Source organism: Panthera tigris, chromosome A3 (genome assembly GCF_018350195.1).
Source record: "Panthera tigris isolate Pti1 chromosome A3, P.tigris_Pti1_mat1.1, whole genome shotgun sequence".
Classification (NCBI taxonomy): domain Eukaryota; kingdom Metazoa; phylum Chordata; class Mammalia; order Carnivora; family Felidae; genus Panthera; species Panthera tigris.
In genome coordinates, this window is record NC_056662.1 from 136,917,367 (window position 1) to 136,942,447 (window position 25,081).

General features: G+C 47.6%; 1 protein-coding gene across 9 annotated transcripts in view; it reads right to left on the minus strand.

The window, feature by feature from the left end:
- Nucleotides 1-225: 225 nt before the first annotated feature.
- The window catches only part of DCDC2C (doublecortin domain containing 2C), a 93,070-nt gene continuing 68,214 nt past the window's right edge, over nucleotides 226-25,081 (minus strand). For 3 of the 9 annotated variants that reach the window (XR_006216062.1, XR_006216059.1, XR_006216057.1), the window contains 2 exons: nucleotides 11,546-12,000; nucleotides 226-311 (listed from right to left, as the gene is read on the minus strand). Coding sequence is in view for 2 of the 9 variants with exons in the window: in XM_042982570.1 (XP_042838504.1) it covers nucleotides 11,977-12,000 (24 nt within the window). In the remaining 7 variants the exon portion in view is untranslated. Of the gene's footprint in view, nucleotides 312-11,545; nucleotides 12,001-25,081 lie in introns of those variants that run through there. The other 6 variants (XM_042982570.1, XM_042982567.1, XR_006216060.1 and 3 more) reach the window with 5 other exon arrangements.

Genomic DNA, 25,081 nt, shown 5'->3' on the forward strand with positions numbered 1-25,081 from the left:
TTACTCACACATACATATACTACATTATATTGAGTACTTTTTGCTATTAAAAATATCCCAGTTCAGATAATAGATGATATGATCATCCCAATCATCGGCTCAACGGACAATGCTTCCGCTTTTCCTCCCCTCCTTCCCTTCAAGTGGAGGGAGACAAGTGCTTCCTCCCACATCCGCCCAAGGTCAAATGAAGGAGGGTGCCATACCTACCGATCACAAAAATTGAGGGCTTGCAAGACAGACAACCTGACGTGCCATTCCCCAGCTGGGAGCCCATGTGGGCAGCTGGCTCGCTGATGTGCGTCTCTGTACTGACACGAACCAAGGGAGAACAGAATTAAGAAAATACAGCAGGTGCAGAAGTGGGGGAACCTGCAGTCCTGGTACTCGCATGTCAAGAATGCATGCGAGAAGCACTTCCGAGATGGCGGAGTGAGGGCCATCCAAAGACCACCCCTCTATACAAGCAAGGAAAACACTACCAAACAGTGTCCAAATTGACTTTTCCGGAACTGATGAAATTAACCAAAATGTCGCAGCTATCAGGGAGCATGGAGTCAAGACAGAGAACTGAATCTCAGTGAGAACAGCAAACCTACTTCAGTCTCCCTCTTCCCAGCTTAACAACAGCCATGAAAACGAACAGCCTCCTAACCGCAGAAGCTGTGAAAAGTTGCAGGTTAGCGGCCACTGGAGAAGGCAGAATGGTTTTAAGACTCACCAGAGGTTCACACCCAGGTATCTGCTGTCTGGCAGCAATGTGAAAATCTCCATTCTCAGGGCTTCTCTCTCTCTCTCTTTTTTTTAATGTTTATTTATTTTTGAGAGAGAGACAGAACATGAGCAGGGGAGGGGCAGAGAGAGAGGGAGACAAAGAATCCGAAGCAGGCTCCAGGCTCCGAGCTGTCAGCGCAGAGTGGGGCTCGAACGCACAGACTGTGAGATCATGATCTGAGCCAAAGGCGGACACTTAACCGACTGAGCCACCCAGGCGCCCCTGGGGCTCCTCTTTTCTTCGACCTGGTGGCTCAGAGCTCTCTCTGTACAAACAGCCCTGTCTCCCTGGGACGCTTCCGAAAAACAATCAGTGGCAACTGTTTAATATCACAGCTGCTTGAAGGGGCACATTGGTTAGGGCTGACCAAACAATTCTAACTTTTTAAGTGTTAGTTTAAAGGAAAAGCTAGGGAATCAGATATCAACAGGGGGCTCTGCGAAGTTCTGATCTATTCCTGAGAATCTACAATGCCATAGAGCTGTGTGCGTACCCAGGAAAGACCTGAGAAGGCCCTAAGGTCCCACCTTTGGCCGACCCTAAGACATGCAACCTAAGAGGTGCACATCCCATGCTGGATACTGAAGGGTCCCCAACACACACACAGAGCTCTCCAGGAAAGGTTGGAGACTTTCTGGGGCAAGGTGTTTAAGAAACTCTGTCCAATCAGCAGCTGAACACTAAACTCAACAAATTCCGAGTCAGATCAACTCACAGATCTGCAGCCACACACCTCATAATCAAACTACCCGAAGCCAAAGGCAAAGACAGAATCTTAAAAACAGTATTTTTAAAAAAGCGACTCCTCATATACAAGCGACCCACAGTACAACCGATAACCTGTACTGCTAAGACCTACAGAGAGAAGCCCAGAGAGAATCACCACTGGGACAGCAGTCACCAGAACAGCCATTACTGGGACAAAAAGAACCCCAGCCCCTCAACAGTGATCCTTGGGACGATGTGTGCCCTTCCCACAACTTTGTCAGGGGAAGCCAGTCACAATCCCAGCCTTGAGTAACTTGCCTGGGCTAGCTACCTCCACGGTGGCTAAAATTGTTTCCTTGGCTATTACCTTTTTCTGTAAAGAAGAAATAACCTCTCGTTGTTCCTTTTTCTTCTGGTTTCCACTACCAAGTTCAAGAAGGCTCAGCAGAAGTTTGCAAACTCTCCTCTTCTGCTTATGTTCTCACTTTTCCTTGTTGCCCCATTAGGTTCTGACTCCTGTCACACCAGCAGGATTTCTTTGCACCCTTTTTTTCCCAACCCAGAGATTTGTTTTCTGGCATTCTTCCACAATTTTGGCCTTGAGGGAATTCCCACAGTGAATGGTACAAAATTGGTAAATGTTAATGTTGTCAAAGCATTTATTATTCATACAAGCGTTGTGCCTTCTCAGTTCTCTATGGTGTAAAATTCCACCAGAACTATTCGCTCCCGAGTCTACATGTAACCAGATTCAACTTCACCTGCCAGTCCTCTAGAAGCCCCCGTTCTAGAAGGGGCTCTGTACCTGCCCTTATAGACCCGACTCTGTAAACTACCCACGCAGTTTAGACCTGGCCCCTGCCCAAAATACTGTAGAATCTGCATTCATGTGATTGTGCTAGAAGTATTCTCTCTTGCCTTCTCAGTCCTGAGTCCTTAGGGGACAGTTGTCCAATCGCACGGATTACTGAATCCCCACCGGCACCTTTAATGGGTTTCCTGTCTCAAGGTTCATGACCCTAGGCTCCCTTTAAGAAAATAATTCCGGGGTGCCTGGGTGGCTCAGTCAGGTGAGCGTCCGACTTCGGCTCAGGTCATGATCTTGCAGTCTGTGGGTTCGAGCCCCGCGTCGGGCTCTGTGCTGACAGCTCAGAGCCTGGAGCCTGCTTCTGATTCTCTGCTCCCCCTCTCTCTCCGCCCCACCCCTTCTGTACTCTGTCTCTCTCTGTCTTTCAAAAATGAATAAACATTTAAAAAAAAAGAAAGAAAGAAAGAAAATAATTCCATTGCACCCTCTTAAACTTCATCTCTCCCTCTCTGTGTTAGATTTCTTTAGGCTCCCACAATTCTTCCTGACATGATAGCAACGAATACTCCTTTTCCTGGTTTTGTCTTTTCTCCCCCAGGCTTGTCTTTTAAGAGCAGTTTTAGAACCCTCTAGCCTGGCCTCCTGTATCACAGTATCCCTCAAGGTCCGAAAGCATCACACCTTCTCGAAGCTATCTTCTAAGATTACAAACTTTGTCCAAAAAAACCCTCTCATCTTCCAGGTGAAGGAACCTCCCATCCTTACTTTCTCTTCTCTGCCTCTTTTTTAATCTCAAGACCCATCCTTGAACTTGGTACATATCACTGCCCCTTTTCCTAGTAAGTGTATTTTATCCTTTTGCTCTCTCTTACAGTTTCTTTTATCCCCCCTTGAGTCTCCATCACTGACTCCAATGCATATTTCATTAAAACCTATTAAAGCAACCTGAGATTCCCAGCAGCAAACCTACAACTGTGGCCACATCTATATCACTCTCCCACTCTCTCCTGCCAAGTATCCAAATAGCCCTCCCTCCACGTGCTCTTGCCTTCTGTCCCTATGGCTTTCTTAAAATTGGCCCATCGCACTCTTTCTATGGAATCATCCTAATAATGGCCTGCAACATTTTGAGCATCAATCATATGAAAGAAAGCGGAAGAAAGAAAAGGGGGAAAGGGAGAGGGGGAGGGGGAGGGGAGGGGAGGGGAGGAGAGGAGAAGGAGAGAAGAGAGAGAGAAAGAGAAAGGAAAGAAGAAAAGCAAAGGAACAAGAAGGGAAAGGAAATTAAAAACTTCCCTGGACCCGCCCCCCCCCCCATCTCCCTGCTGCCATTAATAGGATTGCTTCTCCCAAAGTTCCATTTCTTCTTCTCTCATAGGCCCTCTGTCCTCTCCTTCTGAGACTCCAATTTCACTTATATTAAACCTTTTCACGAGATCATGCAGATCTCTTAGAGTCGTTTATGTGTTTTCTATTATTTTCTCTCTGCGTGCCTCAGTGTATTTTCTCTGGATCGGTTTATCAGTTTCCTAATCCTGTTTTCTGCTGTATTTGATAAGTTATCTCCATTCCTGTGTCACGTGGTCTGTTCCAAAATTTCCTTTCGATCCCTTTTTGTAGATTCCACCTCTTTGGTAAAAGTCTCTGTTCTTTTCCTTCTATGTCCCTGAACATGCCGATTATTGTTATTTTAAAGTTCTTTTCTGCCGACACCAGCAGAGTAATGTGAGATCACTACATCCCCTGTGCTTTTCCTGTTAATTCTCTTGATTCTCAGTGATATAATCCCGTGTCTCTTCACACCTGATCATCTTTTCTTGAATGCAGGACACTGGGCATTTAGGACCATGTTATTTCCCCAGGGAGGACTTCCCCTTTCTGCTAGACTTTTAGTGGGGGTGGTATTTTAATCCAATTAGGGACTGAGCTAAATCAGGACTGGACTGCAGCGCTCCTATGACTCAACTAACCTCTTTCTCCTACTGGAATAGAAATTCTGTGAGCGTGGGGCTTTGACGGGTCTTGCTCGTCATTTTTCTCTTATGAAACATACAGAACTATTCCACAAGGCATCACAGAGGCTCTTACCAATTAGAACTTTGATGCTCCATATTTTCAAAAAGTGGACATACAGGAAAAATGAACTGCGCATCATTATAAACATAATCACAAGAAACAGGAGTCCATAGATTTCACCAACCTTGTCTAATTAATTTAGCGATCAAACTGATTCTTGAAGATGCAATTACATGTACATAGCTTCCTGGTGGGCGATAACATGGAGGGATAATTCATCAAATCATTACGAAAGAGTCTAATTTTTATCAACATAGCTTTCTGTTTTACTCCATTTCTAGCCACTCCATAGGTAAACCCAATCAAATGTATTTGGCAAACAGATCAAGCAACTTAAAGGAGGAGGGTCACACATTCCAGATATAATCATAACGGGAAATTGGCAATTCGTAGCTTCATTCTGGAGGAAATCTTTTTGATGGTGGCAGGGGCTCAGCGTGGTAATGAGATCCCCCACGTTTTAAACTGTCCCTCCACGAAAAGAAACACCAATAGAAGAGAAATGATTCAAAGGAAAAAACGTGCAAAATATTCCTAATGCCGAAGCATCAACCCCAAGAGCCGACGTGGGTTATGACTCACCAACCGCGGGTCCCATGTGGAGTCTCAACCACTCTGAGGAGATCCGCCAGTGAAATGGTGGTAGTGGGTCTTTTAGGTCGATACATTTTGCAGAGACAGTCGTTAAATTGAAGAAAACAACAGACAAGATGCTTGGGTGGAAGGCGGGGGGTGGGGGGTGGGGTGGAAATGTGTGTTAATGTTTCTGTTGGTATTTCTGCAGCTCTGAAGAAAGCTAGTTGCCTGTAGGTTTGGTTGGTCAGTGTTTCTTAGGCAGACTAGAAAAGGAATACAGAAAACAGAGCCCAAATCTGCCCTACTTTCTCTGAACAAACACAGAAACAGATAGTATTACCTAATTAGCAGAGAAGCAAATGGGTTTTAATACATTTTAAATTTGCAAAAACATCCCTGAAAGTCTTCGTATGTTTCCAAGCGCAAGAGACCCTAAGCCCCCTAGGTGTGCTCCGGGGACAGATTTCAACCTGTGGTTTTGAGAATCGACACAGCGACCCCGAGAAACTCCAACAAAGAAAATTACAGGGGGAAAAAAAAGTTCGTATTCAACTTTTTATAAAAGACTAGTTTGATTTAGAACGTATGAAAATGGAATTACAAACGACGAGAATTCTTTGAAAATTCTGAAAATGGGCCCGTACAGTACATAAAGTCTGGCTGTTTTCAAAGGGCAGTATGAGTTTTGAACAATCTGATGATGTTCAATCATCAGGTGAACAATCTGATGATGTTCAATGATGTTCAATCATCTGATGAAACAAGTCAAATGATGTTTGAAGTTAAATAAAAATAAACTTGAGGGGCGCCTGGGTGGCTTGGTCGGTTAAGCGTCCGACTTCCGCTCAAGTCAAGATCTCGCGGTCCGTGAGTTCGAGCCCCGCGTCGGGCTCTGTGCCGACTGCTCAGAGCCTGGAGCCTGTTTCAGGTTCTGTGTCTCCCTCTCCCTCTGCCCCTCCCCTGTTCATGCTCTGTCGCTCTCTGTCTCAAAAATAAATAAACGTTAAAAAATAAATAAATAAAAAAACTTGAATGCAGACCAATTTCTGAAACATTTTGAAGCATCGGTAAAAATATAATAAGATGAAACTATTGAGTCTATTGCCGATGGTCGTCATAGTTTAACCATAGTTGTAACAGTAAATACCTTTCAGGTTTGAATGTGACAGTGTTCCGTACCCGCCAAATGACACTGAAGTCTCTCCTGTGAAAATTTCGCCTTGTATTTCTTTTTTTTTTTTTTTCACCCAGATGTAAAAGCAAACAGCCTACAGCTTCTTCAACTAGGACTAGAATGCAAACGGAAGAGAGATAAGTGCTCTTTGCTAACATTAAAATCTTTGCTGCAGAAAACTCACATCTTTGCACTTAGTTGTATGGCTATCGCTTTTGTCTTTGTGAAAATACGTAAGTAAACTAGGAAAATCCTTTTCCCAGCTAACCTTGGACGTGTTTTCCTTTTGAACTGATCATGCAGAGGGTAAAATATTTTCATACTTAGAACTTCATATAGCAGAGGTTCTAGATCCCTCTTGGGGAGAACAACACCTTCCAATAATGAACCAGTATCTTCCAAAACACATTCCAAGGAAAACAAACAAGGGGCTATGCGCACGGGTGATTCCAAATTCCTCCGATTTTCCAAATGATCTTTGTGAGGCTTAATTACGAAGAACTACATGTCATTCTTTCAAATGTTTACTAAAAAGAAATGCCACCAAGGAAAGGACTTAGAACACTATGGGATCCTTTGGAAAACCCTCATCTTTAGCTTTTGAGAAGACACCGTGCATGGGTTTGTTTCCCCCAGACATGGTGTTCTCACTGTTAAAATGTCCATATGCAAGATGGAAACACTATGATTGAAGGAATATTGATGTCAGGTAGATAGAAAAGTGATTTTTTTTTTAGTTTATTGGTTTCTACTCCCAGGCCATCTGAAAGACATAAAAAAAAAAAAAAAAAAAAAAAAAAAAAAAAGATTATGGGGCACCTGGGTGGCTCAGTCAGTTAAGTGTCCAACTTCAGCTCAGGTCACAATCTGATGGTTCGTGGGTTTGAGCCCCCCGTTGGGCTCTGTGCTGACAGCTCAGAGCCTGGAGCCTGCTTCGGATTCTGTGTCTCCCTCTCTCTCTGCTCCTCCCCTCCTCTCACTCTGTCTCTCTCACTCTCTCAAAAATAAAGATTAAAAAAAATAAAATGAAAAACAGATTAAAAGAGAACTTCCCAAAACTGTTATCATTTTACTGCATGTTCTGGGTACTTTTCTAGATGGCAGCCTGTGGCATGTTGAGAATCTACAGTATTGCATGAAAATATCCCAGAGACACTCTTGCACTGTTGGTGGGAATGCAAACTGGTGCAGCTGCTCTGGAAAACAGTGTGGAGGTTCCTCAAAAAATTAAAAATAGATCTACCCTATGACCCAGCAATAGCACTGCTAGGAATTTACCCAAGGGACACAGGAGTGCTGATGCAGAGGGGCACTTGTACCCCAATGTTTATAGCAGCACTTTCAACCATAGCCAAAGTATGGAAAGAGCCTAAATGTCCATCAACTGACGAATGGATAAAGAAATTGTGGTTTATATACACAATGGATACTACGTGGCAATGAGAAAGAATGAAATATGGCCCTTTGTAGCAACGTGGATGGAAATGGACAGTGTTATACTAAGTGAAATGAGCCATACAGACAAAGACAGATACCATATGGTTTCACTCTTATGTGGATCCTGAGAAACTTAACAGAAACCCATGGGGGAGGAGAAGGAAAAAAAAAAGAGGTTAGAGTGGGAGAGAGCCAAATGATAAGAAACTCTTAAAAAATGAGAACAAACTGAGGGCTGATGGGGGGTGGGAGGGGGGTGGTGGGTGATGGGTATTGAAGAGGGCATCTTTTGGGATGAGCACTGGGTGTCGTATGGAAACCAATTTGACAATAAATTTCATATATTTAAAAAAAAGAAAAGAAAAGAAAAGAAAAGAAAAGAAAAGTAAAGAAAAGAAAAGAAAAGAAAAGAAAAGAAAATATCCCAGAGCATCCAGACAGCAGTTTGCTCCCAGGCAGGTACGGCTACAGAAACAGCCTTGAAAATTTATTTTGAAATTATTTCACTGGTCATCTCATATCTCATTAGTCCAGCGGTTGATGTAAAGCAGCCCTCTCCTGAAAAGCCAATCAAAACTGCAATGAGATATCACCTCACGCCTGTCAGAATGACCGGAATCAACAACACAAGAAACAACAGACGCTGGCAAGGGTGTGGAGGAACAGGAACGCTCATGCACTGTTGGTGGGAATGCAGACGGGTGCAGCCCCTGTGGAAAACGGTATGGAGGCTCCTCAAAAGGTTAAAAGTGAGCTACCTATGATCCAACAATGGCACTACTGGGTATTTCCCAAAGAATGCAAGAACACTAATTCGAAAGGATACACATACCCTGATGTTCATAGCAGCATGATTTACAACAGCCAAGATATGGAAACAGTCTAAGTGTCCATTGACTGATGGATGGATAAAGAAGAAGTTACTCAACCATACGAAGGAGATCTTGGGGCAGCTGGGGGGCTCAGTTGGTTGAGCATCCGACTCTTGATTTCAACTCAAGTCATGATCTCACAATCGTGAGATCAAGCCTCGCATCAGGCTCTGCCTGGACATGGGGTCTGCTTGAGATTCTCTTTCTCTCTCCCTCTGCCCCTCTCCCACACTCACACTCTCTCTCTCTAAAGTAAAAAAAAAAAAAAAAAAAGGGGGGGGGCGCACCTGGGTGGCTCAGTTGGTTAGGCGACCGACTTTGGCTCAGGTCATGATCTCACAGTTTGTGAGTTCGAGCCCCACATCGGGCTCTGTGCTGACAGCTCGGAGTCTGGAGCCTGCTTCAGATTCTGTGTCTTCTCCTCTCTCTACCCCTCCTCTGCTCACACTCTGTGTCTCTCTGTCTCTCAATAATAAATATTTTTTTTAAATAAAATTAAATAAAGTAAAAAATAAATACACAAATAAATACATAAAATGAAATTTTGCCATCTGCAACAACATGGGTAAATCTAGAGGGTATAATGCTAAGTGAAATAAGCCAGTCAGAAAAAGACACATATCACATGATTTCACTCATAAGTGGAATTTAAGAAACAAAATAAATGAACAAAAAGGGGGAAGAAAGAGACAAACCAAGACACAGACTCTGAACTCTAGAGAACACACCCATGGTCACCGGTGGGGCAGGGGGTTGGGGAAACAAGTGACGGGGATGAAGAGAACGCATCTCAGGATGAGCACTGAGTAAGGCACGGAAGTGTTGAATCACTATTTCGTACCCCTGAAACTAATACAGCGCTGTATGTTGACTGCACTGGAATTAAAATTAAAAATAAAATAAATAAAATACTATAAAATAAAATAACCCTTCATCCATCATCTCCCATTCCAGCCTCGGCCCCACGTCTTCACGTGTACTAAGACACCATGGTATTGTTTGGGTCTGCATTCTCGTTCGATTTTAATACTGAACGACTCTCCGAAGGACCCCCCTGGGGGAGATCCTCCCCTAAAACTAGGCCCAAAATATGAACATCATTGGATGAAGCAGTATCCACGTATCCGCGAAAATAAAACGAATCCATATCATGCCAGGATAGTACTAGGAATTTCAGAGAGCCTCGTTTCATGTGCTTCACACACTTACTCAATAAGGTTGAGTATTACAGTGGATTTAGAACTAATTTTGGGGGGGGGAAGAAAGGAAAGAAACACGTGAGTCTGAGCCCTGCCCCTGCCACCGAAAGGTACAGTCACACGGGACTCTGGCGGCCTCCGACCCCCATGGTGACCCACGACGTCTGCTGTGCCCTCCACCACCTCTGGGGGTGCCCGCAGCTCCAACATTCTCAGTTCACCGAAAACAGCTCATGCTTGGAAATGACACGTAAATGTTCAAGAGCATACGGTCAACGCAGGTGGCACCTAGACCAGACCGGCGGTTCTCAACCACTGCACCCTCTTCACGCGACGACATACACCAGGACAGCGGACAGAGACCCCAGGCAAAAAGGAGCAGAGAATGCTGTTGTAATGTTCTTTCTCAAGCACCAAAACGGGGACGACGCATGGAGCGACATCAACACCCACGGCTTTCCACCAGAAACTTGTTAGCCAAAAAAAGCTAAAGATGAGACGGAGATGGTTTCCATTTGACCCCAATTCCCTCCTTAAGGAGTCGTAAATGCTACAGTCAAGTCCAACAACAAACCAAAAAATCCATAATGATGGCGACACAACAGCTTTCCTTTCTCCTTCCACACGTCAGCACTCTGTGACTAACCAGCGGTGCAGCACAGGTTTGATTTCTACCTGGACCCTGACAGTCTGAAAATCCTTGCTTCCATGTTGGTTCTGGCAGGTAAGAAGCTCAAATACAATAATGATCTTAGCAGAGAACCTGAGCGGAATGATCTGCTTGTCTTCTCTCACTTAATAACAAACAGAGGGGCGCCTGGATGGCTTGGTCGGTTGAGCGTCCGACTTCAGCTCAGGTCATGATCTCACGGTTCCTGGACTCAAGCCCCGCATCGGGCTCTGTGCTGACGGCTCAGAGCCTGGAGCTGTTTTGGATTCTGTGTCTCCCTCTCTCTCTGCCCCTCCCCCACTCACACTCTGTCTCCCTCTGTCTCAAAAATAAACATTAAGGAAATAAAATAACAAACAGAAAAACAACCAAAATGAAATAACAGTAATAACATATTTTAGTGTGTCCAGCATTGTTCTAACTACCTTAGAATAAGTATTATTGCTTTAGGGGCACCTGGGTGGCTCAGTCAATTGGGCGTCTAACTCTTGATTTTGGCTCAGGTCATGATCTCACAGTTCGCGGGATCGAGCCCCACATCAGGCTCCGAGCTAATAGCGCGGAGCCTGCTTGGGCTTCTCTCTCTCCCCTTCTCCCTGCCCCTCTCCTGCTTGCGTGCACTCTCTCCCCCCCTCTGCCCCTACCCCCCCCAAAATAAATAAACCTTAAAAATAAGTGTTATTGCTTTAAAATATCCCAAAAACTTATGAATTCGGTATTATAATTAGCCTCAATTTATGGAGGAGTAAACTGAGGCACAGACATAGTTCACACACTTAGTGAGTGGAGAGGCCAAACTTGTATTATCTGACTTGAGAACCCATTCTCTTAATCACCAAAAATGTACCATTCCATGGGTTCTACTATCAATTTCTGACATATAAAGCATTTGTGTGTGTGTGATGTATATGTTTGTGCGTGTATATATATGTGCAATTATTATACGATACCCTAATTCACTGTTAAACAGAAAAAAATTAACCATAGATAACTGTGTAAATAAATGTGTGTCATTTTCAGGGCAACTGAGTCACCCGGAATACTAGATATGGACCGATGCTCTAAGAAATGAAGGTGTGAGCCAGGTGGTGATACACATTACGTCTCACTAATCACTTCCCTCCCCTCCCAGTTTTACTAAAATTCAGGGAACAGGGGAAGGAACTCCAGATGAATTTAGTCTTCATCGTTTTTTTAAACTTTGACCACCAAAATATGAAATGCACAATTTTAATATTGTACTAGCATACCTCTTTAGCATACCGTGAAATAAATGTCTAATTTTCTTTTCATTTGCCATACGATCCTTTCTAGCTTCTGACTGTTATTCTTTACAACATGGCTGATAAGTTGTTTTCATGCCATTTGTTCAGTTTTTCCTCCGTGCGTCATCTCTTTTTGCCCCAACGATGGCTGTTCAGGTACGATGCTTCTCGTTTGTCGGGTATCTGTTCTTGGGATGATTGTGTCAAGGATGACTGTTCAGATGGTTCTCGTGTGTCGGGTGTCTGTTCTTGGGATGGCTGCCCCCAGGATGGCTGTTCGAGCAATTCTTGTTCTTCGGGCTTTTCTTCTGATCGTCCTGATGATGATTCTTCTCGTGATCGCTGTCCCGTTGGTGGTTGTCTTTGGTCTTCTATTTTCACTGGGGCTTCTCGTAGTACAGGTGTGTTTTTTCCCTCTAGAAGGTCATATGGTTCTTTTTCTCCAGTAAACAAAAATAAAACAAAATCACCAATAAACGTAGTAGCCATCTAAATCAAGTGAAATAAATCATAAAATAACAAACATAGCTACTATATCATCAATTTCATATCGATAGTGATAATATTAATAAAAATAATTCTCACATGGGCTATTACACGTCCAAGGTGCTTTACGTACATTATCACTTTTATTCTCACTTGGAAATAGAATCTTAAATAAGCATAAAATAGGTAGGATGTGCTAGAATCGGAGAAGGTCAAGAGAAGCCAGTATAAATGATGTGCTAATATTAATTAAATAGATGTAATCCACCAGTTGTTTAAAAATTGATAAACCACAGGAAAGACTCTTATGTTTTCACTAACATAAAAAAGGCACTTTTAGTAAAATCAGAAAGGACGAATCAGAGTGCAGGAGAATCCAAAACCACTGTCTTTCTCCAGAAGAGGCACCAACACATGAAAACAACCTATGGAAGCAGGAAGATTATGAGGTACTTGGGAATCTGTCACTTGCCAAACCACATTCGTCGGTGATGGTACCATCTGTTCCTACGGCGAAACGTGCCATTGGGCACAGGGAATCAACGCTGCTTCTGCACACTGCAAACACCACTGCTGTACCTGCGGAATGGCGTCTTCAGCGAGAGGCCTCCCGGAACCTCCGAGAAGGCAGGAGTGTCAGCGGACATGCTTACCTGTTGCCTTCCCCCAAAACCTGTTCTTTCTCTCCTTCACGGAAGCAAGACCCAGGCCCCAGCCCAGAACCTCCAACTTCACCCTTGCCCCTCATATCCAACCTGCGGCCAAGTTTGGTCAATATGGTCAAATTCACAAATCTTCCTGCAAAGTCCCTTCCCTGCGGCCCAGTCCCGTCCGGGCCCCCGTCACCTCCCGGGACGCTGTCCCTTCTCTGCGGTCTGGGCCCCCGTCACCCCCCGGGACGCTGTCCCTTCCCTGCGGCCCGGTCCCGTCCGGGCCCCCGTCACCTCCCGGGACGCTGTCCCTTCCCTGCGGCCCGGTCCCGTCCGGGCCCCCGTCACCTCCCGGGACGCTGTCCCTTCCCTGCGGCCCGGTCCCGTCCGGGCCCCCGTCACCTCCCGGGACGCTGTCCCTTCCCTGCGGCCCAGTCCCGTCCGGGCCTCCACCACAGAATATTGTGAATGAAGGTACCACTGTCACCTTGCCCTTCTCCCCTGATGGCCACATCATTATCTTGAACATCAATGCGATGATGTCACCCACCTGCTCTGACACACGAGGCCCCAGACCCTCAGAATGACACATCAGGCTGTGGTGGTGATGCCAGGGGCCGCCAGGCCGGCTCCCCTCCCCCTCCCTGGGGCGGAGCCACCAAAGACCCCTCCAGACCGCAGCCTCCACGCGGGGCCAGACGCCCATTCTGACCAAAGGGCCGTGAGACGAGATGCCCGCCGCTCTGGGCTGAGGAGGCGACGGCCTGAGGCAGCCTCCTCCCCGCCTCCTCCCCGCGCAAACCCCACCGTCACCTGTGGGGGACGGTGACGCGCCCAAACCGAGGCCCCCGCGTCACCGCTGGGGCGAGACACCCAGGGGAGCCTCCAGGCCTCGCTACACTTCGCGCGATCCAGAGAGAATCTCTGTGTAAAGTCCCCGACACTCCGCCCTCACGGGTCCCAGCCTACCCGGTAGGACCTAAAACCCACCTGAAATGGACACGCGCCTCCCGCCCCCACCGGTGCCGCACACGCGCCTGTGGGGACCGCAGACCCCCGCACCTGCCGCGTGCGGCCACCGCTGCGCCCGTGGCACCTGCGGGCCCTTCTCCGCGGCGCCCGCTTGGCGGCTCCCCACGGAGCGTCCACACCCCACCCGAGCCGCCCTCTCTCCTTCACGGCACCACCTGGAAGTCCCTGCAGCCCCTCCCCGGCCCAGACAGGCCCGTGTTCTCCTTCAGGGTCCTTCCACGGCCCCCACACAACCTCCGCGTATGCATCCGCCCCCAAGCCCGGTATCAGTGAGCTTCTCGGGCACAGCAAGTCCGAGCCTCACTCGCATGCACCCTCGGCGCCCAGCAAGTACCCAGCGCACAACCGGCAGCTCCTCTGGGAGCCCTGCCCCGCAGCCCCCACCCCCCCACCCCCGACTTCAACAGTAATATTGGACGAGTCGCCTTCCCCTTTCTGGGTTTCAGTTCTTCCCTTCTTGAAAAATTGGGGTAAAAGTCTGAATCTTAAAAATGTAGGATTATGGAGACCAGTGAATGGAAGCAGACAGGGAGCTGTTAAAATCGACGGATACGTGATACGATAGTCACCGTGATCACATGCACGTTTAAACAGCAAAGGCGGGGTGGGGGACTAAGACGCACACGACTGTGTGTCCAAGGAAAGGCAGCGGCGGCGAGGGCCGGCGCCGGGCCGGCCGCGCTTTGCAAACCCCGGGAGCCATGCAGGCTCAGAAGCTCGGCGTCCTCCCGCGGGCGCCCTCCTGCGGGTGGGTGCGATCCCCGCTCACAGTCCGCCGCCCCCACTGGTCGCCAAGAGGCTGCCTCCCCCTCTTTGTTCTCCGGCACCCAGCTCAACCCCACAGGCCGAAGATACTCAGAAAATGTTCGATAAATGAAAGAGGGCAATAAAGAATGAATGCACCAGCCATCCCCTAGCCCTGCACACAAGGCAATCCTAAAAGCAGACAAAATTAGAACGTGCGAGGTTAAAAATAGAACGAAGATATCAAAGCATGTTTACGGGTAATGTATTACCATAAAATGTAATATAAAATTACATTAAATATTAATATAACATAAAATACTATATGCTTTATGTTAATATATAATAAAACGTGATTTCAAAACGCCCTGAGCTCTCCTTGCCTCTCAAGTGCAATCGCCGGTGGGATATTGCTAGTGTCACATACGCGTGCTGTATTTTCCTTCAGGACTGAACCCCCGATCCAAGAGACCTCTAATAACGGCTACAAATGGGACACTTAGGGGCACATATTCACTTATTGGTCTGAAGTCTCCTGTCTGAAACCCATACTTCGTGTTACAAGTTTCAGGAGCTTTATTTTTTCTCTTCCCTACTTTTTTTTTTTTTTTCCAACTATCACGAGGGTATGCAGTGAAATATTAAAGCAATTCCACGAACTGTGAGCCGACAGACAGCGCCACCCTATGGTGACGTCCAAACCTCCACTTGTCAAGTCACCTCGAAACCGAGCCATATAAAATGCAGCTTAGAGGGGTCCCTGCTTAGTCAGGAAGGAGTAAGTCGTTTGTTCAAAGCCACGTAATCCGAGCGGAAGGCTGCCTGTAAACAGATGGCCGTGGACGGCCAGGTCAGGCTGGGGCAACGCATAAAGCGACCCGCTTCGGACATTTTCAAAAGGGAAAACTCACAAATGGACAAAGTGAGCCCAGAGCAGCCATCCGCACGGGTCATACGCACCCCGTAAGCGATCATCGATAATTCACTCTCTTACCAGGAAACGGAACCACTTTTTTATTCTCACTGAGGGTCCTGAGAGATGATAAAAAGAGAGAAACATCCAGATATTAATCAACGGACCAACGGGTTTACATATTACGAGATTTAGATGTAAGAGCTGAAAGAATTGCTGGAATATTCCCACGGTGACTGGCTTTGAGAGAATTTAGAGCCAATTTCGGTAAAAGGATAATCGCGCGTTATTACGCAGGAAGTCATGCCGACACTACGTAAATTGTAGTTTCTGAGATTGCAGGGCAACTGGCAAAATTGTGATCTTATTTTTCTTCCTCTGAGGAAAAAAGGCCTTTAGTGACGGCGTTCTTTGCTCTTCAACTGTTTCCTCATGAGGTTTCATCGAGGGCAGTCGGGGGCATAGGTGGTGTTTCCCTGGCTCCACACGAGATTTAGGAGGTAACAGAGTCTCTCCCGTTACACCAAGTAAACCGTAAAATGCAGGCGTTGGGTGTACCCTCCGAACAACCAGAAAATGTAAACCAGCTCGACTGACACAGCAGCTGTTTTTCAAAAACCCCAGGAGTAAATAGCAATAAAAATAGAACACTCGGTCTAAAATGAAAAACGCTAAAAGTAGACACGTATGACTTATGTCAACGCTTGCAAGGTATAACATGCTAATCCACGCGGTACGACGTCAATGAAGGCAATCCAGCTTCTGCGGATCTGCCCCATTTAACATCTTATCTGGCAATTTTGCGTTGGCTTCGGGGATTGGGAGGTTTGTGCCGTCTCTGCCGATTCACGCACGTAGCGTGAAAATATCTGTGCCATTATAGATGCGTGCTTCTAAGTGTAGCTCTGTGTCAAGGTTTCCACTGGCGTGAGTAACACAGAAATACCTTTGCTAATAAGCGCTTCAGTCAGCTTGAACTCCGGGGCCAGACAGCTAGACTGAAGGCCTGACATCTTGGCGAGCAGGATGAAAAAGATATACAAGAGCAGCTGGGGTTGCTGACAGCCACTGGAGGAAGAAATTCGAGAAGCTGTTACAAGATTTGATTGGAGAGATTAAACTGCCAACAGCAGCAGCTGGGGAGTCTGAAAATCGGGGCAGAGGAGAGTGAACGAGAACCAGGACTTTCAGGAGAAGGCTGGTTGCGACGACATCGCAGGCGGTCAGAGACCACCGGGAACCAGACGCACCACGACAGCTGGATGAGTTCACAAAGACCCCCACCTTCGTCCACAAAGAACTCCATCACTCGTCTGCTTTACTGCATAATGTGACTCGAGTGTGCCGTGCGTAGAGTCGTCAGCGCTTGCCTTGAAGACTCCTGTCCGCTTGCACTTAGCTTAGTGACTGCCGGAATACACGGCAGCTGCTGGTTGTGAATTAAGATGTCAGGCTCAAATTGGTGAAAATAAATCCAGCGTTTGGGTTTAAGGTATAATTCACTCGCGGTAAGTTAGAAGCCCAGAGTTAGGTAGCATTTAACTTTCATATTCTGTAACGATTACCTAGCCGTCTGATTTCTCTGTGGGCTGGAATGTTGTCAAATAAAGTAGCAAAGGCATTTTCCAAGTCCTTAGAGGGAATTACAAATTAAATCAAAAAATAGTTTGAATTCACGGCGTCTCCGATAGTGGCTTGAAGGACGCGTCTCCCCCTGGTGACCCGGAATAACAAACAGGTTAGCCTAATGAGCCCGCCTGCAGCCAATATAGACATTTTTACTCTTAAAATAATTTTAATTTTCGGTATTCAAATGTGCTTATGATAGAAAATTGGGAAAGCAGAACAAAGCCCCCCAAAATGGAAATAAATTGAAGTCACAGACCCGCCACCCTCTGTTAGAAGTTGTAATCCACGCCAAGGGTGGCAATGGGGAATAAGAAATTGTCTGATTTTGTAGCCTTGGGATAAACTTCCAGAGGCGATTTTGCTGGCTCAGAGGTACAGAAGCTTCAAAGTGCCCCGCAGAAGAGATTACCCAAGTCATACCCTCCTGAGGACACAGTCTCCCCCGCAGTGTCCCCAGGTGGTGGCGGCTGTCTCTCCCGCATGCTTGGAGGAGGGGACGGGTCCTCCTCGCTCCTCACTGCCATTTCTAGACCTTCAGCCCTTCCTCCTCCCTCTTCATAGCCCATGTCATCAGACCCTTCCTCCCACCCATGTTCCTTGGAGTGGCCATGGCCCTCCCTTCCTGACCCCCCGGCCCGCAGCCCCTCTCTCCCCCTAACAGAGCCCCCGTCACTGTCCTTGGGGATCTCAGCGGCCACTCGAGACACACCTTCCAGTGTTGGCCTCTCAGCTCTACAGCCCCATCCCATCCAGCGACCCTGTTTTCTATCCTTCTCCTGAGACCACACCTTGGGCCTCGTCTTTCCCACACAGGGTAACGACCCGTGTCAACTTCACTCTCCAATCCTGACAGAGCTCCAATCCTCTCTTCACCCAGCTTCACCTGGTGTTAACATCTTACACAACCAAGGTACGTTTATAAAAACTAAAATCAACAGTAAGACAACGCTGCTTCACTACAGACTTGATTTGGAATTCACCAGTGTTTCCATTCACATCCCTTTGCTGTCCCGGGATCCAGTCCTCAATAGCACCTTGCAGTCAGTCCCCGCGTCTCCTAGTCTCCTCCAAACTGTCACAGCTTCTCGGTCCTTCCTTATTTTCCACGACCGTGACACTTTTCTTGAAGAGTACCGGTTGGGTATTCTGTAGAATGTCCCTCAGTTTGGTGTAACTGATGTTTTATCAGGAATAGACTGGAGTCATGGCTTTGGAGGAACACTACTATTCTACTACACTGCTAGAGAGAAGCAGAGCCCTTCTCACCGCCTCATAGCAAGACATCTAGTACATTATTTATCACTGGTGGTATTAACCTTGACCCCTCAGGCCGGTGCTGCCTGCCAGATGTCTCCACTCTAAAATTTTCCCATGTTTTCTTTCAAAGATTGAAAACCAAGGACTTTGTCCTTACCTTTTATTTCACAGCTAAAAAAGAAGACCCGGGTGGTGACGGGAGTGGAACCTCCTCAGAAGAGAAATTGCAGGGGAAATGGGGAGACTGGATCTTTCGGGTCCCTTCCTAGACTAAATTCCAGCCATGTTGTAAGCTACTTATTCTTTTCTTCCTACCGATGAATACGTGTCACCATCTCGTTTGAAAGAAACCACGACACATATGCCACAGGCCTTATTCCTGTGAAATTTGCCAAGAAATTCAAGCAAAGTATATGGTGCAGGCAGGGGAGATGCGTTCCTGGACCGCGCAGGGATATTAAGGGTTTCATCCCGAGCATCCGCTTGGTGCACAGAGACCGGAAGACGCCACCCGGAGGACCAGCCGAAATCAGGTGTGCGGAGACGGCTGGCAACCAAGTCAAGATCCCGATGACGGTGAGCCGCAGCAGGAAGGGGCCCCTCGGCCAGGCCGGGAGACGCAGGTGCCTCTACACAACACATGCATACAGAGCTACAGAGCTCGGGGAAGCTCCCAGGGATGAGAGCGCACGATGAAGAATTGCCCTACGTCTGTTTACAGTTTAGAGTTTTCGATACACCTTCACGTCACTTTTCTCATTGAATATCACAACAGGGCCGCGTGCCCTCGATTCCGTAGATGAGCAAAATAACGTTCAAAGAGTCTGAGTTACTTGCTCAGATGCCGCGGGTACCAGGGGCAGGGCGGGCGCCCGACCCCAGTGTGCTCCGTCCGGCACGCCTCCCCCTGCGCCCATGGCCGACGAAGCGATTAAGGTTCATTTGAATGCTCACTTCCTCTGGTTAACACTTTGCTTCTCCTTATCAATTCCCAAATATTTTAAAAATAATTTTTAGGTCGTTACATATTAATGTTCTCTTATCAGTTTCAATCTATGCCATGACCGCTTCTCCAAGATCATCTTGGAGAAGCGATGTCAACAAACAGAAGGAAGGACACCCTGTTTTCGTGGCCCTCAGGAAGACAGGGAAATGGCCCCTCTCCCTGCACCCCTGTGTATAAGGCACAGTCTCCCATCGCTAATGGAGAAAGGCGCCATACAAATTCAACTTGTTTTATGAACACCAAGACATCTCTATGAACTTGGAAGATCATTTAATCAGCTAAGGTTACGTATCCTACAAAACCGGAGAGGGGCTTCCTATTCAGGCATGCCTCGTGTCACTGTTGCAACTTTCCTTTATTGCACTTTGCAGACGCTGGGGTGTTGTTTGTTTGTTTTCAAATTGAGGGTTTGTGGCTACTCTGAGTCAACCATGTCTGGTGACATCACTGTTCCAACAGCACTGGCTCACTCCGTGTCTCCGCGTCACATCTGGGTAATTCTTTCAATATTTCAGACTTTTTCGTTACTGTTATATGTGTGATGGTGATCTGTGGTTATGACTCACTGAAAGCTCAGAGGATAGCATTTTTAGCAATAAAGTATTTCTTGAAGTATCTACACTGTTTTTTTTTTAGACATAACGCCACGGCACGCTTAAGAGGCCCCAGTGTGGTGTAGACGTAACTTTTACACACAGTAGGAAACCAAAACCTTCATCTGACTTGCTGTATTGCAGAATTCACTTTAGTGGAGTATTTGCTTTATTGCAGTGGTCTGGACCCAAACCACAGTATCTCCTAAGAATGACTGTCGACCAAATACCAGACGGGAATCGAGTTCTGCTAGCCCAAGAAGGAGGGGTCTTAGATTCTCAGAATCAACTTAGGTTTAGCGGTAAGGAAAGCATCTAAGGAGAAAAAAGTATAGTGAACACTTTTCTCTAGGATTACTTGGGCCTAGTCCTGTCTGAAGGCAAAGACTGGGTTCAAAACTCAAGCAACCCCCGGTGAATGAGCATCAGTCCCGCCGCACAGCCCAAGGGACCACTGAGCTCTCGTCCCCCATGGCAGCTGTCCCCACGGCCACCCTCCCGGGCCCTCCAGGCAGCCTCAGCACAGGCAGCACCATGGAGGGACAGGGCGGCTTCTCTGCACACGCTCGTCAGCCGAGAAGAGCCGTCAGAAGGAGCCGAACCACACTCCGATTTCACAGTTCAGCCCGACTCAAACCCAACCGAAAGGGAGCACCTCCTCTTAACCAATTCCACCCGCCTCTTTCTGGGGCCCCTGGGGCCAATATGAGTTGACACAGCAGGTCCGGAGTTACCTCCGGATGCCTGGTGCTCAGTCCCCTGTGCACCATGTTGTGGAACTAAGCGTCATTTCATACTTGCATAAAAGATCACAGGACATCACTAAATGAATGTGCCAAAAAATGAAACCTCTCAAGCAACAGCACTCATAACGTACAGAATGGAAAGACATGGCACTCGTGGAGTTGCTGCCTACCAAACATCTCAGACCGCACAGAAGCACGTAGACGCGCCGACGGGTAAACGGGGAAGCCCAAATCAGGGGCCAAACACCAAGCCAACCACTTGCTTCTCTCTCAGTCTTCCTTATCCTTGGTCAAATAAGATGTGTATTCAGTGGAATCATTTTCTGCTTGGTTAGCATCCTCCCCTACAGACCAGGGCTGGCCTCACAGGCCTGCTCGGCCTTACCGTCAGAGCCCCGTCACTTCCTTCCCACCCCCTTCCCAAGAGTCAGCTCGTTCTAAGATGGCCTCCAAGCACGAAGGAAGCTGGGCGCCACTGAACTTCACACTATGGGGTAGATAACTGGCAACAGCTCCTGGAGCAGAGGGCTTCTCCGCTGGCCACCCACAGGAAGAGAGAAAAGCGGGGAAGGACCCACTGAGGGGTGGGGAGATGGGAAGGGCTGTGAGGGCTGCGCGGGGTCGCTCTGATCAAAGGCATAAAACAGCAGCCTGGTTCAGGCAAGTCAGTCCCCTGGCTTTACCCAAAGATAGTGAAATGAAACTTTAAAAATAAGTCATCGTGATTAATTTTTCCAGGGCAGGGTAGGGTACCATCACAAGTCAAAGGAGGCTGTGAAATTAGGCCACGTTTAAGAAAAGCCCAGAAAGTCACAGTGTACTTTTGAACCAAAAATGTGTCGATCCAAAAGGCAAGCCGGTCCCGGGGTACGTGCTCTCTGCGGTTTGGGAGGCCCTTCCCGCCTGCTGGTCCCACCGTCCCCACCAACCGCCAGTGGCTCTTTGAATGACAATCCATAAGTTACGACTGTATTTAAATGATTCCTAAGTTTCCAGACTGACTAAAATCATAGGAAGAAAAAAAAAAGACACGCAAGGAAGCCTCCGGAGAGCGTGAGAGTCTGGCCTGGCCACGCGTCGCCCGGTGGCTGCCCAACTTCGGCACACGGGGGAGCGCCCGGCGAGGGGCCCCGTCTCACCGAGGCTGCGAGAGCAGGTGTCTGAGCCAGGCACCCGGGCGCTGAGCGGTGCTGTGCTCATTCCCTGACTGCCCCTGGAGCTGTGAGCACTTTGAAGCAAAGTAACAAGGCTGAAAAACCACAGTGGAAAGACACCGGTCTTTTTTTTTCGGATTCTTTTGTTCCTTCACTTTGAATATCCCTCTACTTCCCAATTCTCAAAACAAGCAAAGATAACAGCAACAGAACACAGCCCAAAATGACTCCCAGTGAGATAAAACAAATGAGATTATGATCACCTTGAATTAAACTCAGGGACTTCAGACGGCCTCATTCCCCCAGAAAAACGAAACGTGCAAACTCTGACAAAATGCAGGCAGGCACTGCGCTGTTCTGGGAGCAAGGGTTAGAACCGGCCAGAAGTCCAAGACTTCGTGCACCTGCTTGCACGGGAGTTGATAGGACGGACGGCCACTAACAGCCACAAGCACTCAGTGGGGAAGGTGACATTTTTTCAGTGAGGTATGAAATGGGCTCATTGCCTTCTCCCAAATAAGTCACAATTTCTGGTGGCCTCAGATTGGCTGATTAACTCCAACAGCCCTGTGTAACGTACTCGGGTGAAAAACCGCCCAGAGACCTTGAAGCTGTTGTTGAACCACACATCTATTGAGTGGAGCCCAAAGGTAACCTGGTCACTTGGAAACAAACTGGAGGGGTCATAAAATCACTCAAAGCCACCTCATCAGGTGACCCGGGGCTGGCATCAGGGGTAAACCCACCGCAGACCAGAGCCAGTCCCCTGGGGGAGCTGGCCCACCCAGCACGGTGCCTCATCGGCTGTGGGTGGGGGGGAGGGGGGGTAGAGGGAGGAGAAATGGGTTTGCTTGAATTTCTGCTGTTTCTTCTGTCACCTGTGTTACCAAGGACAAGACAGCTAGTCATTCTGTTCTCTGTGAAATGAGGATTGTCACCTGGCAAGGGGATTGAAATGAAAATAAAAAGGAAAAGGAAATGTCTATGAAGGTATTTTGGAATCTGTGCATAATTTTAAAGCGCCGTTAAAGCAGATGGTTCAATATACATTTCATATACTTAAGGCTCAATAAACGCCTGCAGCACTTAATAGGGTTTTTTTAAAGTACTCAAGACCTTGACCGCAGGGGAAGGGCACAGGAGGGGCTGGCAGCGGGAGACAGGTTAGGTGTTGCTCACTGAGACTTCTCCCTGTCATGAACTGTCACCTGAAGAGCATCCTTCAAATAAACAGCAAATAACAAGGGTGCCTGGGCGGCTCAGGCGGTTAAGTGTCCAATTTCGGTCCGATTTCGATCTCACGATTCATGGGTTCAAGCCCGGCGTCGGACTCCGTGCTGACAGCTCAGAGCCTGGAGCCTGCTTCCGATTCTGTGTCTCCCTCTCTCTCTGCTCCCCCACTCTTCCTCTGTCTCCCTCCCTCTCTCTCTCTCTCTCTCTCAATAATAAACATTAAAAAATTTTTTTTAATTCAAATAACAAAAAGAGACACAGTGGCTCAGACCCATATTCCACACCCGAAGGGACGCTTGGGCCTGACTTACAAGGGGCGCCCCGGGGGTTCCCTTCTGGTCACCAGGTGGCGATCTGGGGCCCTCGTGGATGCCACACCTTCCAGTTTTAGCATCTGGGAGATAACCATTTTCTCTTCCAAACAAAACAAAACAAAATTCCCCCATTATCTTGTTGGCACTTATCATACTCAATATGATTTTTCTCTTAAGTTATCAAAAACCATAGAAAATCATATAGTAGCCATTCCTGAACATTCAGGGGAGTTTCTGTTTTCCCGACATCCAATAGGAATTGTTGTTGAGAGATTTCAATCGTGGAAATACAAACAATTATAATGAAAATGTATTAATCTTTATTTTTTAGGTTTATTTGTTTATTTTGAGAGAGAGGGCCCACACACAAGCAGGGGAGTGGCAGAGAGAGAGGGAGAGAGAGAATCCAAATCAGGCTCCACACTGTCAGCACGGAGCCCCACGTGGGGCTGGAACCCACGAACCGTGAGGTCATGATCTGAGCCGAAATCAGGAGTCAGTTGCCTAACTGACTGAGCCCCCCAGGCGGCCCTATAATGAAAATTTTAAATTGAACCCCCAAACAGAATAAGGTAGAATGGGTTCCAAGCCAGCCTGTGTCCCTCACTGATTTTGCTCCCAGCCTACAGACGGGAAGTCGTATAGAAAGTCAGCTGACACAAAGAACCTCACTACCGTCATGGAGCCTGAAAACCACCGACGCTCCTACGGTCCAGCCTTGCTGGTCCCCAGACACCGCCCCCTCTGTTCCACAGTGGCTCTACCGAACACAAGCCCGGTGCTCTCCACCCCCACACCTTGAACCTTCAAGGCTCTCGTGAGAGCTAGTTTATGTTAAAAATGAGTAGTGCTAAGAGAAGTCAGCCAGTGAGATGGGATGGTGACAGCCGGCCCACCGGACCAGGGAGTTTGGGCTCCCCTACTCCCTACGAGCCAGCAGAGCTCCCTCCGGCCTCCCCTGCAGTCGACACCCCTCTGTCTCCCTGCAGGGGGAGCGATGCTTGGGTCCTTCCACGTGGGTCCACGGAAGGAACGGGGGAAACAGACAGTGCTAGGTAATCCCCACTGCGAGGTACCCTCAGAAGGCGTTTCTGTCTCAGGAACTGGGATCGCCACACTTTAAAGGAACAAAGGGCTACAGGTGGTTTGTTTGGGGGACTAAATTACACCCAGAGAGCACAGTAGTTACTGATAAAGATCCGAGGCACAATTCATGGCTGTGGAATGAACTGCCCACAGGTCCGAGACCTTCAGACCCCAGAAGGCACACTGTCAGAGTCCTGCTACATCACAATTCAGAAACAGGAAATGACACGTGACCTTTTGGAAAGTACTCCTACCCACTCTATGCCTCGGTTTCCTCATCCGGAAAACACCCAGTTTACATGACAAAAAGACAAGTAGTTAATACGTCCGTAGGATTTTTACACTTTGCAAAGCATTTCCCAAGCATTATGTCATTTCATACAGTAATATATCATTTCCCACTCTCCATGGCTAGCATGTTACATCAGGAAGTCATATACATCAAACTACTTTTAAAAACACAAATCTAGGGGCGCCTGGGTGGCGCAGTCGGTTAAGCGTCCGACTTCAGCCAGGTCACGATCTCGCGGTCCGTGAGTTCGAGCCCCGCATCAGGCTCTGGGCTGATGGCTCGGAGCCTGGAGCCTGTTTCCGATTCTGTGTCTCCCTCTCTCTCTGCCCCTCCCCCGTTCATGCTCTGTCTCTCTCTGTCCCAAAAATAAATAAAAAATGTTGAAA